We start from the raw sequence: 18046 nt of genomic DNA on the forward strand, positions 1-18046 counted from the left end.
GGTCCTTAAATTACCTGTATTTACAACTGTACTACATTTACAATGTTCTTTCTTGCATTGTTGAGCTGTAACAACATTTTAATGTAACAAAAAGAAAACTGTCGGTCCTGAAGATGTCGTTATAATGGGAGTCACTTGAAGTGCAAGTTCTTCTTCCAAATGCATTGGTACATGCTGTTACTGGTTCAGTAGGAATTTCTTCTGGTTTCTGCTGGGGCCAGTACAACATCTACTGGTATTCTGTTGGTTTCTTCTGGTTTCAGTAAGGAATCTACTGGCATTCTTCTGGTTCCAGTAGAAATTCCTACTGGTTTCTACTGGTTCCAGTAAGAAATCCTGCTGGTTTCTACTGGTTCCAGTAAGAAATCCTGCTGGTTTCTACTGGTTCCAGTAAGAAATCCTGCTGGTTTCTACTGGTTCCAGAAGAAATCCTGCTGGTTTCTACTGGTTCCAGTAAGAAATCCTGCTGGTTTCTACTGGTTCCAGTAGGAAATCATGCTGGTTTCTACTGGTTCCAGTAAGAAATTCAGCTGGTTTCTACTGGTTCCAGAAAGAAATCCTGCTGGTTTCTACTGGTTCCAGTAAGAAATCCTGCTGGTTTCTACTGGTTCCAGTAAGAAATCCTGCTGGTTTCTACTGGTTCCAGTAAGAAATCCTGCTGGTTTCTACTGGTTTTCTACTGGTTTTGTTAAGATTTCTACTGGTTTTGTTGAGATTTGTACTGGTTCCAGTAAGAAATCCTGCTGGTTTCTACTGGTTTTGTTGAGATTTCTACTGGTTTTGTTGAGATTTCTACTGGTTCCAGTAAAAAAATCCTGCTGGTTTCTACTGGTTTTCTACTGGTTTTGTTAAGATTTCTACTGGTTTTGTTGAGATTTCTACTGGTTTTGTTGAGATTTCTACTGGTTTTGGTGAGATTTCTACTGGTTCCAGTAAAAAAATCCTGCTGGTTTCTACTGGTTTTCTACTGGTTTTGTTAAGATTTCTACTGGTTTTGTTGAGATTTCTACTGGTTTCATTGAGAGTTTTCACTGGTCTTCACTGGATTCTACTGGTTTAAATCAAGCATTTCTACTGGTTTCTACTGGTTCCAATAAGAATTCTTACTGGTCTGCTACTGGTTCCAGTACAAATTTCCTACTGGTTTTCTACTGGTTTTATTTCACTTTCCATATTGAAACCAGTAGAAAATCGGTCTCCACTGAACCCGTACAAACCAGTAGAATTCTACTGGTTTTAGCTCTACTGGTTTCTATGGGAATTTCGACCTGGGTACCTTTAACACGGGGAGTCAATGCCATGGAAATGGGTGACATCAGCCGTGCGCTATCTGTTTTTATACTCTTACTTTTTTACTTCTAACTGCATGGCTGACAGCCACCACATAGTGTGATGGAACTTAAGTATAACTAAATGTCATGTGATGGGCAATCGTCCAATAGGATAGCTACATTCTAATTAGGTGTTGTATAATTTGATCTGTTGTATTGTAGTACAGTGTATATGCCAAAATGTTTGTGGTACCGTACATTAATTTTCACATATTTTGCACTGCTTCTGGCTAGCGTGAATTCTATATCCTGCGAAAATATCTTTACAATTTTCTCTGCACTTTTTGAATGGGTTGACATGAATTCAAGAACCTCTGAATTTATTTTTGAGCTGCTCAGTGCAAATAATAATAATAATAATTATGCAAAAATATGTGTCAACCTTTATAGTATGCCATCCAGTCTTCAGCAATTGTCAGTAATTAATTAATAAGTTGGGAATAAGAGTGATCAGTGTAAACTGGCAATTGTACTTACCATTGATAATCACTGTTTGAATTATCATCATCATCATCATCATCACGACATCACACTTTTCATTTTCTCTCTCTGAATCTTTTCTCCCTATCCATTCCATGCTGCTCTCACTTCAATGCATTGTACAACACATTCATCCGACAAGATGAATTATGATGTTGCAGTACCGTAAAACGGGGTGAAAAGGGACGGCGAGGTGAATAGGGACAAAACCGAGAAAAGTTTTTTGAATGTGCATGTTTCAAATTTGCTTGAACTTTTTTTCTTATTTTTATCACAGGATGGAAGGACCATCCAACAGTGTCCAGAAAGTGGTTCTCCTGATGTGAAAATTTTTTTAAAGGGTACTGGAGGTCCAAATAAAAAGTTTTCAAAAAATCACAAAAAAATCAGGGCGGTCAAAACTTTTCTGCTCCTGTGGCCATTGATTAATGAAATCTGCTAAAAAAGGTTCATGAATCTAGCCTGTTAGGTCCTACAACATACCTTTAAATTTGAAATAATTATTTCAACAGGAATTTGTGACAGCACATTTTTTCTTCTCTTGGGCAAAAAATCAGTTAGACTGGGGTGAATAGGGACACCATGGTGTCGTTTGATTGGCCCTTTAAATTTTCTGTATGATTAACTATTATTATGTCATAAATTGCTCTGAAATGTTTGTTATGTCCAGCTATTTCCAAAAGTGTGAATTTTTATTCTAAATCTCTTGACAAGAGAGCAATAAGATCTTTGGATATGTGGCTTCACTTTTGTATACATAGATGAGAGTGAACTTCGCTGTCTTAACCCTACAAGGTTGTAACTTGGGGAGGAAGGGTCTGGGAACCCTGGCCCCACCCACCCTCTTGGGAATTTTTTTCACTGCCTAAGACATGCTAGGACTTTCCACTTGTATTTCATGACCCTTTTCTCTGTCTTCTGCATGTTTTAATGCCAACAACACATCTGTTTGGGTCAGACCCATACTATAGGTGCCAGCTTATAATTGCTGTAAGAACTCCCAAAACATTCCCGACATCATAAGAGTCAAGTTACACTGAATTTAGAGTGTATGAATAAGATTGTACATCATGATTTGCCACTTGAAGAAGAAATGGGTTAATATTTGAGTGTAATTCAATGGATTAGTAAAGTTTTGACTTACTTTTCAATCTTAACCTTTGACCTGATGGGTCACATTTTTTTATATCAGCTCATTTTGTTGGGCTGTTGAAATTTTTGTTAAAGATTGATTTATCAATGGAATAGATTGCTCTTAAATGTTTGTATATCATTTTTGAACTCTGCAGTTGTTCTCTTAATCCAATTCATTGGATGGATTGAAAAAAAAATTGCCTCCGAACAGCTTTTTTTGGATCAAAATTAGTGTTGTCCCTGTTGACCCCAAATTTGGGGTCAAAAGGGACAGCATCATTTTATCAAAAAACATACTTTTCCCCAAAATATTTATTTTCTTTCACAATGCCAAATTAAAGGTATTTTAGGTGGACATAAAATCCCCACATAAGATTGAGTCTCTGGGCTGCATGAAAAAAAATACAATCATGAGAACTTTAAATTTGTCCCTATTCACCCCGTTTTACGGTAACATATTTGATTTGAAAGAAAGAAAAATACATTTTTCTTTTTTTCTTATTCATTGTCAAGTATAGGTCCTGTTTTGTTGCTGTTTAATCCTGTTATCAAGGGACTGCATTGCGCAAGGAGTGGCAGATTCACCGTTCAACTTGGAGACTTCATTTGAATCTATGCCATGAAGAGGCTGTCAACTTGTGGAGCTCAAAGTTCATGTGATTAAAATTACTGAGAAGTCATGGAGCTGAGTAGCATCAAGACAGCAGCTGTGAACTATTGCTCTGTGCAGAGTTGGAAGAATCGTTTCCCTATCACTCTATGGCTGCCAAAGTACAGTTTGAACTTTCTAGTGAGTGATTTACTGGCTGGTTTGACCGTTGGTTTGATGGTCATTCCTCAGAGTTTAGCCTATGCTAGTGTGGCAAAGTTGCCCATACAGGTAAGTTAACTTCACCTTCTTCGCTCATTGTAAATATCTGTTTAATAAATGTTTAATTCAAATGTCCAGGTAGATACCAATTCAAATAAAATACCATTTGATAACTAGAGCTCGGTGCTCGGCGGGTCGCGCAGCCGAGCACATGTATCCCCCGAACCCACAGCATCATACATCATCGCAATATATAGAGCTCATACAGAAATTCCATAAATAATTACAGTTATCATGGCAACAATGATCCTGTCCACATTTTGCTTCTGGGTACCAAATTTGATGACAATAATATGATGCAGCGGTGTAACTCTGCAGAACTCTGCCAAATTTGAAGATGATCATAGAAGAAATGCAGCCAGTAGAGTGCTCACAAGGAAATCTCTGCTATATCCACAAAAATTCTTGTTACCATGGCAACAATGTCTCCGCCCACACCAAAAACAATAGGCGGCCTTGCTTTACCATAGTGGACCTTCATGCCAAATTTTAAGATGATTGGAGAAGAAATGCAGCCGATAGAGCACTCACAAGGAAATCTCTGCTATTTCCACAAAAATTCTTGTTACCATGGCAACGATGTCTCCGCCCACACCAAAAATAGACGTCTTCGTCTTACCATAATACACCTTCATGCCAAATTTGAAGATCTAAGAAGACCTGCAGCCAGTAGAGCACTCACAAGCAGACCCTATAGGATTTACCTTATCATGTATAAAGACGGAACAAGCGAGGGCGCCATCACCAAAAACCATAGGCATCTTTGTCTTGTCATAATACACCTTCATGCCAAATTTGAAGATGATCGAAGAAGAACTGCAGCCAGTAGAGCGCTCACAATCAGACCCTATTGAATTTACCTTTTCATGTATAAAGACGGAACAAGCGAGGGCGCTATCACCAAACACAATAGGCCTCTTCATCTTACCATAATACACCTTCATGCCAAGTTTGAAGATGATCGAAGAAGAACTGCAGCCAGTAGAGCGCTCACAAGCAGACCCTATTGAATTTACCTTTTCATGTATAAAGACGGAACAAGCAAGGGCGCCATCACCAAAAACAATAGGTGTCTTTGTCTAACCATAATACACCTTCATGCCAAATTTGAAGATGATCGGAAAAGAAATATAGCTGGTAGAGTGCTCACAAAGAAATCTCTGTGGCGGCGGCGGACGGGGACGCGGCGCGACGAGGCCGCGGCGCGACGAGGCCAAATCCATAGTATCCTCCGAACTCTGTTCGGGGGATACAATAATATTTAAAATACTTGTAATGTCACTTATGATGTCCAGAGTTTTTGGAGGATCTGTGTATTTATCATGTAATTTTTCTGTCTGAAAGATTTTTGAGATTTTTTGCAAAGAGAAAAAGTGTATAGTGTATATCTATGCATGTTCATTTCATAGTAAGCAAAGATAGATTATGAATAAATGAACTTGGAGTACAGGAATCATCTTCTTGTAAACAATGGCTGAATAAACTCACACCATATCATAACATGTGCATTATGAACTTTAGGCAGAAGTTCCTATGAAATCCTATGTTCACCTCACATTGAATACTATACAGTGTTTGTAGACTGACTTGATCAAATAAATGTGTGATCCTCCTGCAGTATGGTCTCTACTCCTCCTATATGGGTTGCTTTGTCTACTGCATCCTTGGTGGAGCTAAGGATGTAACGATAGGACCGACAGCCATTATGTCTCTCCTGGTTTCTTCCTATGGAGTTCAAGACCCTGACCATCATACAGGGATTCATGAAGCATCCTATGCCATTCTCCTTGGTTTCATCTGTGGTGCCATCCAGCTGGTTCTAGGCATCTTTCACTTAGGTGTGATCTCATCTCAGTTTGCATGCTATCCTCCATCTTACCTCTAACAGTTAGTTGTGTTTCTGTTGTAGAATTTGTGAAGAATTTGCATCACAGAGACTCCAACCCCAAGCACCTTCTGGTCTGGAGATTCTCCCGCCTGAAACCCCTCGCAAACGGGAGACCGATCCAAGTTAATGTGCGCTGAGCACAAAGTCCGTTGTGGTCTAGGGTTCTAGATGCTCTCTCATGCTATCCAACTTGTTAAGGCTTATTTTCAAACATACAATGAAATTAAGGAAGAAATCATTTTAAGCGGGAGAACAGGAGATTCTGCCAAAATGGGATTTCGGCTGGAGATCTCCCATCGAAAGCGGGAGAGTTGGAGTCTCTGGCATCACAGTATGCTCATAGCAGCTACTAGTATAACTGCAAAAGGTCTTAAAGTTTAGTGTAGTATGAGATGACGTATCCCTTGCATGGTTCCAATACCCAATTTCACATATGAATAGAAATTACATATATACAAAGCTCAAATTGTATACTTAGGATTATTCAGCATGAATGCCAATTTGATTAGATTTACTTTGCACTGTTTTCTTTTGTAGCCTGTTACTAACTGTATTAATGCTGGTCACACAATTTACACAAATTTATCACAAAGGAGTTGTACCAGTACAGTTAACAGTGGCGGATCCAGGGAGGACCTTACCAGGCCCACGCCCCCCCCCCCCTCTTATTTTTTGTTGAAACGAAAGAAATAAAAAGAAAAAAATGAGTTAGGGGTGCATGCACCCCCCCCCCCCCCCTCCCCCTTTAATTTTTTTAACACACCCCCTCTTTAAGGAATTCCTGGATCCGCCCCTGGTTAATGAAATGACAGCAGCGTATCAGCAAAGGCTTGAGCTAAATTTTGCAGGTGCTCTTGTTTTCTATTCTCCCATTATGTACTGTGAGAGATATTTATCTTTTGGTGCAAGAGCAATATACGTAGTTACACTCAATACAGTACTGCCTTTAGACTGATGGATGTATCAGTTGTTACCCATCACCCTGTACTCTATTTTGACTCACGTGGTTTCTAGGTACTTTGACTGGTTTCATCTCAGCATCCGTGGTAGCTGGTTTCACGACAGCGTCTGCCATCACCATTGCCTTTGGTCAAGTCAAACATGTGCTGGGAATTCACTTCTCCTCAGGAAGCTTTGCAGAGGATGTCTACAACACTTTCAAAAACATTCCACAATCAAAGTGAGTCAGTCAGTCAATATTCCAGAGGAGAGACGTGTGTATCAGTCTCTAGATGTAATGGCTATATTCAAAGTGATCATTTTATTCTGCAAGATAGATCAGGACAATCAAACTTTAATGTTACAACTTTAATGTTGTAATGCAGAAGACCGTGGTCATGAACGGACGTGTTTTTGCGTGAGCTCCTCTTTTATGCTTGCTACTTCGCCTAGTCACCAATTTTGCACATCATTCTCCGTGTAACTTTTTTTCCTTACGAGTATCATTATAGTCATCTACGTCTACATATCTCTGATTTGATCAATTCATGATCCTGGACATCGGATTTTACTCATTTTTGTAACACAAGTTGAATTAATGCTCTGCGGATACCATGCCGACTCGCGGACAGAACACAAAACTTCAAGCGGAAAACCCGGCGCCCCAGTGCCTGACGAGCACCGTACGCGAGGAATTACACAAAGCCATCGAAGACGACGAAACTATTAATAAACTGGTGAGTGCCATCAAAGAAGCAGTAATTTCTGAACTAACACCAATCATAACTGATAAAGTGGCTGAATCTTTTAACGCAACTCTCGAACATGAATTAAAGCTACGTGACGACCGAATTGCTGTTCTCGAAAACAAACTTAAATCAGTGAGCCAACAAAATGAGGAAGCAGAACAATATTCTAGGAGAAATTGCATAATTTTTCATGGAATACCCGAGACAGAAGGAGAAAATACTGATGAAACTATTATAAAGCTATGCAGGGAAAAGATGAATCTACAAGTTGATTGTAAAGATCTTGATAGGAGCCACAGACTAGGACGCCGAAATGGCGGAAAACCCAGGGGGATCATAGCTAAATTTGCGACCTACAACTCTCGTGACAGAATCTACCGGGCAAGGAAAGTGCTCCGGAATAGCCAAGGGACCCCTGTTTTCATTCATGAAAGCCTCACCAAAACGAGAAGTGAGCTTTTCTGGGCAGTCAAATCATCAGAAGCTGTAAAGGTCGCTTGGACCCAAGATGGCCGAATCTATGCACTGCTTAAACAGGGGGAGAGAAGGGTCGCCATTAAGAGCAAAGACGACCTCAGGAACCTAATGGGAAATTCCTAAGGCTGTGCAAGTCCGTTAAAGTTGAAATGAGAACGCAACGTGTCATTGATTCTGAGATGGAGCTCACTAAGCGATTCCTTTTTCACGTCATTGTTTATATATTGCAGCCTATCTTGGGTTATTGTTGGCATGGAAAGTCATCCTTAATTACGGTTCTTGCTCATCCACTGGGCCCTGCCAGTGAACCTTTTTCACATTCTTGTCCAGCCCAGGAGCTATTACTTGCTCAGTCAACCATGTTCGCTCGTCAGTCCATGTATGGCTTGGATGCTAACAGCGGTGCACTCGAGTGGATCGCACCCCCCCCCCCCTCCCCCCTCATTCCGGTGTCACGGTCGATCCTTCGACGAGTTGTTCTCGTCCATTGAGCTCTGCCAGTGGAACCTTCTTCACATTATGTTCAAGCAAAAGCTATTACCCACTTAGTCAAGGGCATCAAGGATTTTTTTGTGTGTGTGTGTGTGTGCGCGTATAGTATGTGTGTGGAGGACGCCAGATTACGCGGAACCCTTGGATGCCAGCGAGATGCCGCTTTTTGTGACCACGTGATCATAAACGCGCGGGCTTTCGCTCGTCAGCCTACTCCCCATATGGTTTAACATACAGCAGTGCACTCGCCTGGATTGGAACCCCCCCCCCCTGCTGAGTACACAAAAACCTGGCCACTAAATGTTATATCATGCTATCATCTGTTCGGCAAGGAAATGCCTTCTCTTTATCCTCGGCGCTGTTGCATTTCCGACCTTAATTTACTTTGCCAACTCATCGCGGATATCTTAATCTACTTCTCCAGTGTACTTAATTGTGCAATTATGATACTCAATGCTCTAAATGCAATATCAACTTTTTACATAATTCTTGGCGAACGTAGTATTTTTTTTACAGAGCAAAGGTAAAAAAGTGACTGTTATAATTTTTACCCCTTCAATAGGATTTTTTTCTCCTTTTTAATCACTTGAATTGCTTAAAGTTTTTCGTTGTTGTTGTTCTAATTTGATTTTCGTTATATAGACGAAGCTTGATTCTGCCGAATGCAGATCTGTCATTTACGTTAAAGATAATTCATATTGTATTTTTTCTTTTTTGCAATTAGAAGTCTGAAATTGTTACTGCCTGGGAAGAAATAAGGCTACATTGCTGGGCACTACAACAGTTATCCCAGCATTCATTTTTACAATTTATTCCTCGTACCAGCTTGATAATATATATTTGTATACTTTAGTTAACAGTAGGTTTTTCTGTACGTGAATGTATGCGTGTGTGAATTGCAATGCTTCTTCCTCTACTCAGTCATGGTTGTGTGTAAACTGTGTTTCAGATGCCCTGCCATTTAACCATATTTCCGATGATAATGAATTCTCTCTATCTTTACGCAGCTTTTTTCACTTGTCTACTGAGATTGATATCAGCAAAATACAGTCATTAAAGATTAACCCTTTTACTATTAATTCCGTACATCATACAGACAATAATGAAACTGCTGACGCACAGAACTATTTCGAAAATAATTGTGAATATATGTTTACTGAAGACTTTCATACAAAATATGCAAATAAGTGTTCGGATTTTTCCCTTTTCCATATAAACGCAAGAAGCCTTCAGAAAAATTTTGATTCTTTTAACACACTTTTATCCTCCCTTGATTTTAATTTCAGTGTTATAGCAGTTTCTGAAACATGGTTTAACACAAAAGTGAATTTAGGTTTGTATGATATTGATAATTGGGCAAGTCCAAGATAACGCGCACGTTACGTATGGGACATTCAGAGACTTTTATGACCTGAAAAATAGTGTTAATGGCCTTTGATCATATTGAACTTCATCAAGGTGATTGATATCTAGGAGAAGTATAATCATGTAAAAAATTGAGAAAAATGACCTTGACAATTATATTCTAGAAGAGAAAATATGTGCCGTTACGTATGGGACCAGAAAAATTTTGTTTTTTTGAACATTTTTTTCAACCTCAAAACTCTCTGAAAGTATATCATTCTACAACTTGTAACTCACTGTGATGAAAGTCACAACACTCAAGATTATCACAGGTAAGTTTCATGTAATTAGGCAAAAAGCTCTAATTACAGGTTCTAATTAAAGACAGACATGACGCGTTACGTATGGGACAGTTACGTATGGGACAGTTTGTCCCCCATTCATTTAGTGTGTAAAGAACCATGTTTATGGGTATTTTGCATAATTATTGAAGTAAAATCAGTTGAAACTACTCAAATACTGATCCAGATTGTCAAGGAAACAATATTCCCCAAATATTCACCATCATAATCATATTCAATCATATCTTTATATATTTATGACCAACTTGGGTATGCATGCCCTTTGTCCCCCATTCGTTTAGTGTGTGGAGAACCATGTTTATGGGTATTTTGCAAAATAATTTAGCAAAATACCCATAAACAAATTTTTGCATAATTATTGAGGTGGAATCAGTTGAAATTACTCAAATACTGATCTAGATTGACAAGGAAACAATATTCCCCAGATATTTACCATCATAATCACATTTAATCATATTCTATATTTTTTTATGACCAACCTTAGTATGTACTGTATGCCCTATTTTCATCAGGATAGTTACTACTGAAAAATTGAATAGTTAAGTGTTTACTTCCATTGATGAAGGGCAGTTTGCCATTCAGTTTCAATAAAAAACAACTTGACACAAGAAATATCAAGTTTAATAAATAAGCAATACCTGCTGCGTGGAACCCCAGTGATCGAGTAGATATGTGATGTCTGTCTAGCAGTCAGGTCATTGATTCGAGTCACGCCTCAGTATGTATACCCATGAATTTTGTCGTGGCTACTATTGAAAACTGAATAAGGACAATTTGTGTATCACTTGCAATAAATAAAAAATCATTTTACTTTATTTATATATATATATATATCACAACCATTTCAAATTGGAACTCCATCACATAAACTTTGAATTCCTCTAGTCTTAAGATTGTATGCTCTTAAGTAATTCATATAATTGGTTTCCAATCATCTCATTAAATGTTGAAAACTGAATACTCATTTCTACAAAAAACTATACCATCCCTTATATGCTGATTTTTCATTGTGTATTTTGCCATTTTCCCCTCCCCCTTTCTGAAAATTGTTCAGTCAAGTTCATGTATTGTTTCAAGTGTCTATAACTCAAAAAGTAGCTGCAATGTTGGGATGCTTTCTTCAGGATGATTGACCATTTGTGTACTGAGAGACCTTCCCAGCTAGCTACATGCATTCACATGCAATATGTATGAGAATGTCCCATACGTAACACATTTGTCCCATACGTAACATTATTTCAATGCCTAATAAAAAATGTTTCTTTAACTTTTTTTTCTTTTTTCTCTGGTATTTAATTTCTCTAAACAATAAATTAGAACTTTCCAAAAGGGCATTAAAATAACCTTAGCAATTTTAGAAAAAACCTAAAAAAATGACCTCATTTTGTTACGTATGGGACATCTCGTGATAGGACACGAGCTAATTTGCATAATCATTTGCATAATCCCTAAATTTTCATACCAAGTTAAACTATGTGATGAACTTCTTATGTCCACATATTAATCAAATATCATTTGCTTTCCTTTGAATTAATATGAATTTTTATAAATGTCCCATACGTAACGCTGTGTTTCACATTTATGCAAATGAAGCCCTTGAAATTTGCATAAATTTACATAATATCATTTTTTCCTCCATGGAAATCAAAACTTCAACTCATAAGCTTTAAAATGATACCAAACATGTCAATATTGAGCAAAGATGAAATTTTGCCTTCTGAGGGGACCTTATCTTGGACTTGCCCAATTATTCTCTTGTTCATATTTGTAGACCAGCTGGAAAGGTTGGCGGTGGTGTAGCCCTTTATGTAAGAAATGAATATCAGTTTGTATTACGAACCGACTTATCATGTATATCAAACAATTATGAAATGCTCTTTATAGAAGTTAGCCTTAATGACAAATCTATTGTTGTTGCATGTATTTATCGTCCACCAAACACTGACATATCAGATTTTACTTCCAGAATTAACGATATTTTTGAAATACTGGAAAATGAAAAGAAAGAAATCTATCTCCTGGGCGACTTCAATATCGACTTACTAAATTCTGGTTCCCATCACAAAACAAATGAATTCTTAGACATGATGTATTCTTTTCATTTTTTTCCAATGATCACAAAACCAACTCGCATCTCAGCAAATAGAGCCTCTTTAATTGACAACATATATTCTAACACCCCTGAAAAAAATTTTTACAGCGGAATCATCTATGATGACCTTTCTGATCACTTTCCAGTATTTGGCATAGTAAAAAACAGAACAAGTATTAAACATAACATTTCAAAGAAAAAAGAAGTACGTAAAAGAATTATCAATGATACAAACCTTTTGTCATTTCGTGAGAAACTAAAAAATGTCGATTGGTCAAATGTAAAAGAATGTATAAATGTTGACGACTGTTATAACACATTTTTTGAAAAATTTTATGATATATATGATGATTGTTTTCCTTTTAAGACTATTCATGTGAATAAGGTGGATAAGTGTAAGAAACCTTGGATTACTAAAGGTATTCTTAAGTCTATAAATCGTAAAAACAGATTATATAAGGCAAGTTTAAAGAATCCAGACACAAAACATAAGACTGCTTATAAAGATTATAAAAACAAACTTACAAACACCATTCGTTATTCTAAATATAGATATTATAATGAATTGTTCTCGTCTGTAAAAGGTGACTTAAAGAAAACATGGTGTCATATAAATAGTATCTTAGGTAAGAAAAAACATAATTTAATGCCAAACAATATGTATTTTGATAATTGTAAGTTTTCCTCAAAGCAAGATATTGTGAATCAATTTAACTCTTATTTCATTAATGTTGGCCAAAAGTTGTCAAAATCGGTATGCAGCCCATCACATTCATTCCAAGAGTTTGTTTCATGTGAGAACGCTGAATCATTTTTTGTTAAACCCACCACTATTTATGAATTGTTAAAATTGTCTTCTTTTATAAAAATTTCAAAGGCAAGTGGGCCTGATGATATATCCCCTCGTGTTGTCAAGGATTGTATACATTACATAGTTGACCCCTTATGTGATATTTTTAATAAATCTTTAAGCACTGGTTTTGTACCTGAAAAATTAAAGACAGCGAAGATTGTACCTTTGCATAAAAAAGATGATCCAAAATATATTGATAATTATAGACCTGTTGCTCTTCTTTCAATTTTTTCTAAACTTCTAGAAAGACTTATGTATGACAGGCTCTATGAGTTCCTTACTAAAAATAATATATTAATTTCTGAGCAATTCGGTTTTCGTAAAAATTATTCTACTTCACTCAGTGTTATTTGTTTTACTGACTACATTCTTCAAGAAATTGACAGAGGTAATTATTGCTGTGGTGTATTTATGGATCTCTCAAAGGCGTTCGACACCATCGACCACCACATCCTGCTAACGAAACTACATCTCTACGGAATAAGAGGTTTACCTCTGCAATGGTTTGGTAGTTATTTATCAAATAGACGGCAGTATGTGGTGGTCGATGGTGTCGAATCCACTCAATTAGATGTAACTCTTGGCGTACCGCAAGGTTCTGTACTTGGGCCCCTTTTATTCCTTGTATATGTAAATGACATAATCAATTGTTCAAAAATTTTGAGATTTTCACTTTTTGCAGATGATACTGTGGTATTTTACTCTCATGAAAATGTTACTTCACTTGTACTTACATTGAATAAAGAACTTTGTATGTTAAATGAGTGGTTTAAATGCAATAAATTGCTTTTGAATTTTAAGAAAACAAAGTATGTTTTGTTCCATTCCAAGAGAAAGAAAATACCACAAAATCTTTCTCCAATACAAATAGAAAGTGCTGTTATAGATAGAACTGAATCAATAAATTTTTTAGGTATTTTAATCCATGAGTCTCTCGATTGGAAGTGTCACATTACAAACATCACCGCTAAAATATCGAGAAGTATAGGAATTCTATCTAAACTTAAATTTTTTTTACCAAGAAAAATATTGCTTTTTATTTACAATGCTTTAATATTACCTCACCTTAACTATTGCAGTGAAATTTGGGGCAAGACATACAAAGTTCATATTGACAAACTGTTCAGATTACAAAAACGTGCGGTACGGCTTGTAACAAAAAGTGATTTTCGAAGTCCGAGTCTACCTCTTTTCATTAAAAATAAAATCATTCCTATATTTGAACTTGTGCAACTTAATGTATTGGTATTCATGTTTAAGTATCATAAAGGGATACTCCCTTCCATTTTTCAAAACATGTTTAGAACAAATTCGTCATTCCATGCATACTCAACCCGTTCTAAAGATAATCTTCGAGTTCCAAGTTGTCGCTTAACAACAAGGTCTCATTCTATTCGATTCACAGGGGCTCATGAATGGAATTTAATTTCTTCTGATCTTAAATCCAGTACTACACTTACTCGTTTCAGAACCCTATTCAAACGTGTTACATTTAAAAAACTATCATCCTTGACTGAGTAGACTTCAACAGCTGTACTTTTTCTTCTTTCTTTATCTTCGTTTCTTCACCCTCTTACCAATCTCTTGCATTGCATTTTTTACTGAGTGTATGCTTGCGTATGTCTATGTGTATATTGTAACGTAATTCTGTATTTTCTAATTTACTACTTATGACAGAAATTTCGATATATGCTTAATTGCATTTTTGTTATTGATTGTTTGATTGCTGCAAAGGGGCCCCATAACAAGCACTAGTTGCTTACAAGGGGTCCCGGCCTTTGAATGTTATGTCTTTTATAATGTGCACTTTTTTATGTTGTATCAATCAGTTGCCGAATAAATTGAAATTGAATTGAATGCTATATGGGAGTTTTGCATGATACGAAAATCAGACAAAACTTGCATTAACACTCTCAAAGTCAGCAAATTGCTTAAAAGATTTTTTTTGTCCAATAAGTTGGACGTGTGTGTGTGTGTGTGTGTGTGTGTGTGTGTGTGTGTGTTTAATGTTTATCATTTTATGGTACTCCTGATCATGGAAGCAAGTAGTCAGTAGTGTATTCTCTCCCACAAATCTGCTGTTATGATTTTTACATTAAAATACTTTTCTTTCAGGATTCTGCAAGATGCAATGTGAATGAAGTGAAAAGAGCAATGACTAGTGAGACTTCTTCAGGCCTCAGTGAGGCAATTAGCTCATTCAAGAGTGACATACATCTAGTTGTGTACATTATTCAGTAATATTTTCCTTCTCTTTATGATAGGATCTCAACCCCCACTCCTTAAAAGGAATATTACTGTGCTTATCACTATATCCTTTTTGTCTTAGAAGCTCAGGTACAGTGAAAACTGCTGCAGCATTTACAAACATGATGTATGGACTGAGGATTGACTTTGTTGATTCCATCGAGTATTAACCCGTTTAGGACGAGTACCGAGTATACTCAGGGCAGGTGTCTATGGGAAATGCATGTTGCAGCAAAATCAATCCGTCCTCAACAGGTTAATACTATATTACTAAAAGTATATTCAAGGAAGTTGAGGTTTATATGTATGTGTGTGCAGTGCTATGCACGATTCTGACCAGTTCTAATAAAAGCACTCTGTCGTTTGTTTTCTTTGTATCAGTGCCAAAGTCAACTTGGATAGCAATAGAGTAATCCCATACAGGTTTATAAAGATAAATGTTTGCTGTAGTTTTATTGCAGACTTTTTGGTTATTGTGAGTTTGATTTCTTTGTATATAAATGATACAGTGAAATATTTGGTTTTCAATTCAAGAAGTGAGTTTACAAAGAAAATGACTGTTTTCCTTATTATGATCTCTTCTCTCTGTCCGTAGTCCTTGGGACGCTCTACTAGGGATCATCACCATGGTCTTTCTGGTTCTTCTCACTGTAAGTTTGATATAGATGATAATGATGATGATGATGATGATGATACTACTACTACTACTACTACTACTACTACTACTACTACAGTAACTACTACTACTACTACTACTACTACTACTACTACTACTACTACTTCTACTACTACTACTACTACTACTACTACTACTACTACTCCTACTACTACTACAGGTTGTACTAATAGTAGTAGTAGTAATAATGATAATAACTAGAAAAGCACTCTGAGAGCGCAGACCTCCGCCAAGCATGCAGCTTATTTCCACCACTGATCTTGTTCTTCCAAAGAGATATCAGGGATTTCCACTCATGTATGTGCTGAAAGTCGCCTGATTTCCCAATATAAAAGCCTTTGTTACGTCATAAACCTTCAGCTGCACAGCGCGCCTAACCCTAGCAGAAATCAAAGCACGCACTTTAGTGCACGCATGCAAACCTCAATACGCGCAGCCTGAACTCCCAAGTTCATTGACCCTACCTGCCAAAATGTCAAAAATCCTTCATAAATTCCCAAAAAATTCTCGGATCACTACCAAAATTTAATCGTTTGTTACTTGTGTCATTCTAAACCTTTCCTGCAAGTTTCATCCAAATCCGTTAACTACTTTTTGAGTGATTTTGCGCACGGACTAATGAACGAACGAACAAACAAACCAACGGTAACGAAAACATAACCTCCTCCCTTGGCGAAGGTAATAATAGTAATAATGATAATAATTATAATATTTGTGCTAGTATTTGTAATGCCTTTGCCACTCTATCTTAGTGCTCAAAGGGCACAAATGTTAGCTGATGTCTTGGATATTACTCATATAGTGATGATATATATTGTGACTTTAACTGAGGCGTGATCATTAAAGCAGAAATCACACAACTTACATGTCCTTTTGTATTTATTACACACACATGTTTGTATATATAGAGATAATATCTTCATATCAGATTCTTTTCTGACCTTTGACTTAAAAATTTGAAATTTTCATGTCATTGCACATAAAGAATACAATTTGTAAACCACTAATTCAGATTGTTTACAAATGTTTTCCATATTGAGATAAAAATACAGCCAAAGTGAAGTCCTGCCATCCATTGCAATGTGTCATGTGAGAAAGACAAAAAAAAAACCAAACAAATTAGTGAAAAAAAGAGAAAGTTTTCTGATAGGTGTACAAAGTAGTCTAAGAGTATGATTAACACATTGTGGTTGTTTTTATACACAACATAATTTGAAAGGGCAAGTGCAATGATTCAACCAATGTGGAAAGTACTGATTGCTGACTGAGATAGTTCCCCTTCGTTGACTTCTTTCTCTTTCAGCGTTTTTTTTCCCTTTGCCTCTTCCTCCTATTTCAGATATTAGACTCCCAGTAGAGTTTTGAAACTAAATATCTCTGTTTGACCAGGTCAGCTATCATTGATGAGAATGGATAAAATGCTATAAAGACTTTTATAATGTTTATATTGGATGAGTTTTCACCACAACCCATAGAGAAATTATAGGACTTAGTTATTTGTCCCCGCCGAACGAGTTCGAGCAGGGGACTATGAAACGGGCTCCGTACGTGTGTGTGTCTGTGTGTCTGTCTGTCCGTCTGTCCGTCCGTGCGTCCGTGTGTGATCAAAATGTTCAATTTGCTACTTCTCTGTCATTTATGAGCCATTTTTGATTCTGTTTGCTTTATATGATAGCACTACATGGGAGCTTTGAAACTTCTACACAGAATTTCAGTTGTGACCTTTGACCTTGACCTTTGACCTATATTGTACATTTTGCTTCAAAATGCTACTCCTTCGCCATTTCTAACCCGATTTCGATTCCGTTTGCTTTATGTGATGGCACTAGGTGAGGGCTTCAAAACTTCTACACAGAATTTTTGACCTTTGACTTCTTTGACCTTTGACCTTGATTTTTGACCTATATTGTACATTTTGCTACAAAATGCTACTCCTTTGCCATTTCTAACCCGATTTCGATTCCGTTTGCTTTATGTGATGGCACTAGGTGAGGGCTTCAAAACTTGTACACAGAATTTTGACCTTTGATCTTGATTTTTGACCTATAATGTACACTGGCTACAAAATGCTACTCCTTCGCCATTTCTATTCCGATTTCGATTCCGTTTGC

At 36.9% G+C, this 18046-nt stretch overlaps 1 protein-coding gene across 1 annotated transcript in view; it reads left to right on the top strand.

Annotated features, from left to right (window-relative positions):
• LOC139729333 (sodium-independent sulfate anion transporter-like) overlaps positions 1–18046 on the top strand; it is a 46489-nt gene that overhangs the window by 8936 nt on the left and 19507 nt on the right. The window contains exons 2-5 of the mRNA XM_071640261.1: positions 3464–3825; positions 5435–5654; positions 6719–6884; positions 15855–15909. Coding sequence (XP_071496362.1) covers positions 3625–3825; positions 5435–5654; positions 6719–6884; positions 15855–15909 — 642 coding nt within the window. The 5' untranslated portion in view covers positions 3464–3624. The remainder of the gene's footprint in view (positions 1–3463; positions 3826–5434; positions 5655–6718; positions 6885–15854; positions 15910–18046) is intronic.

Source organism: Diadema antillarum, unplaced genomic scaffold (assembly GCF_040938485.1).
Source record: "Diadema antillarum isolate AM-2024a unplaced genomic scaffold, OU_Dant_1.0 seq00000234_RagTag, whole genome shotgun sequence".
NCBI classification, from domain to species: Eukaryota; Metazoa; Echinodermata; class Echinoidea; order Diadematoida; family Diadematidae; genus Diadema; species Diadema antillarum.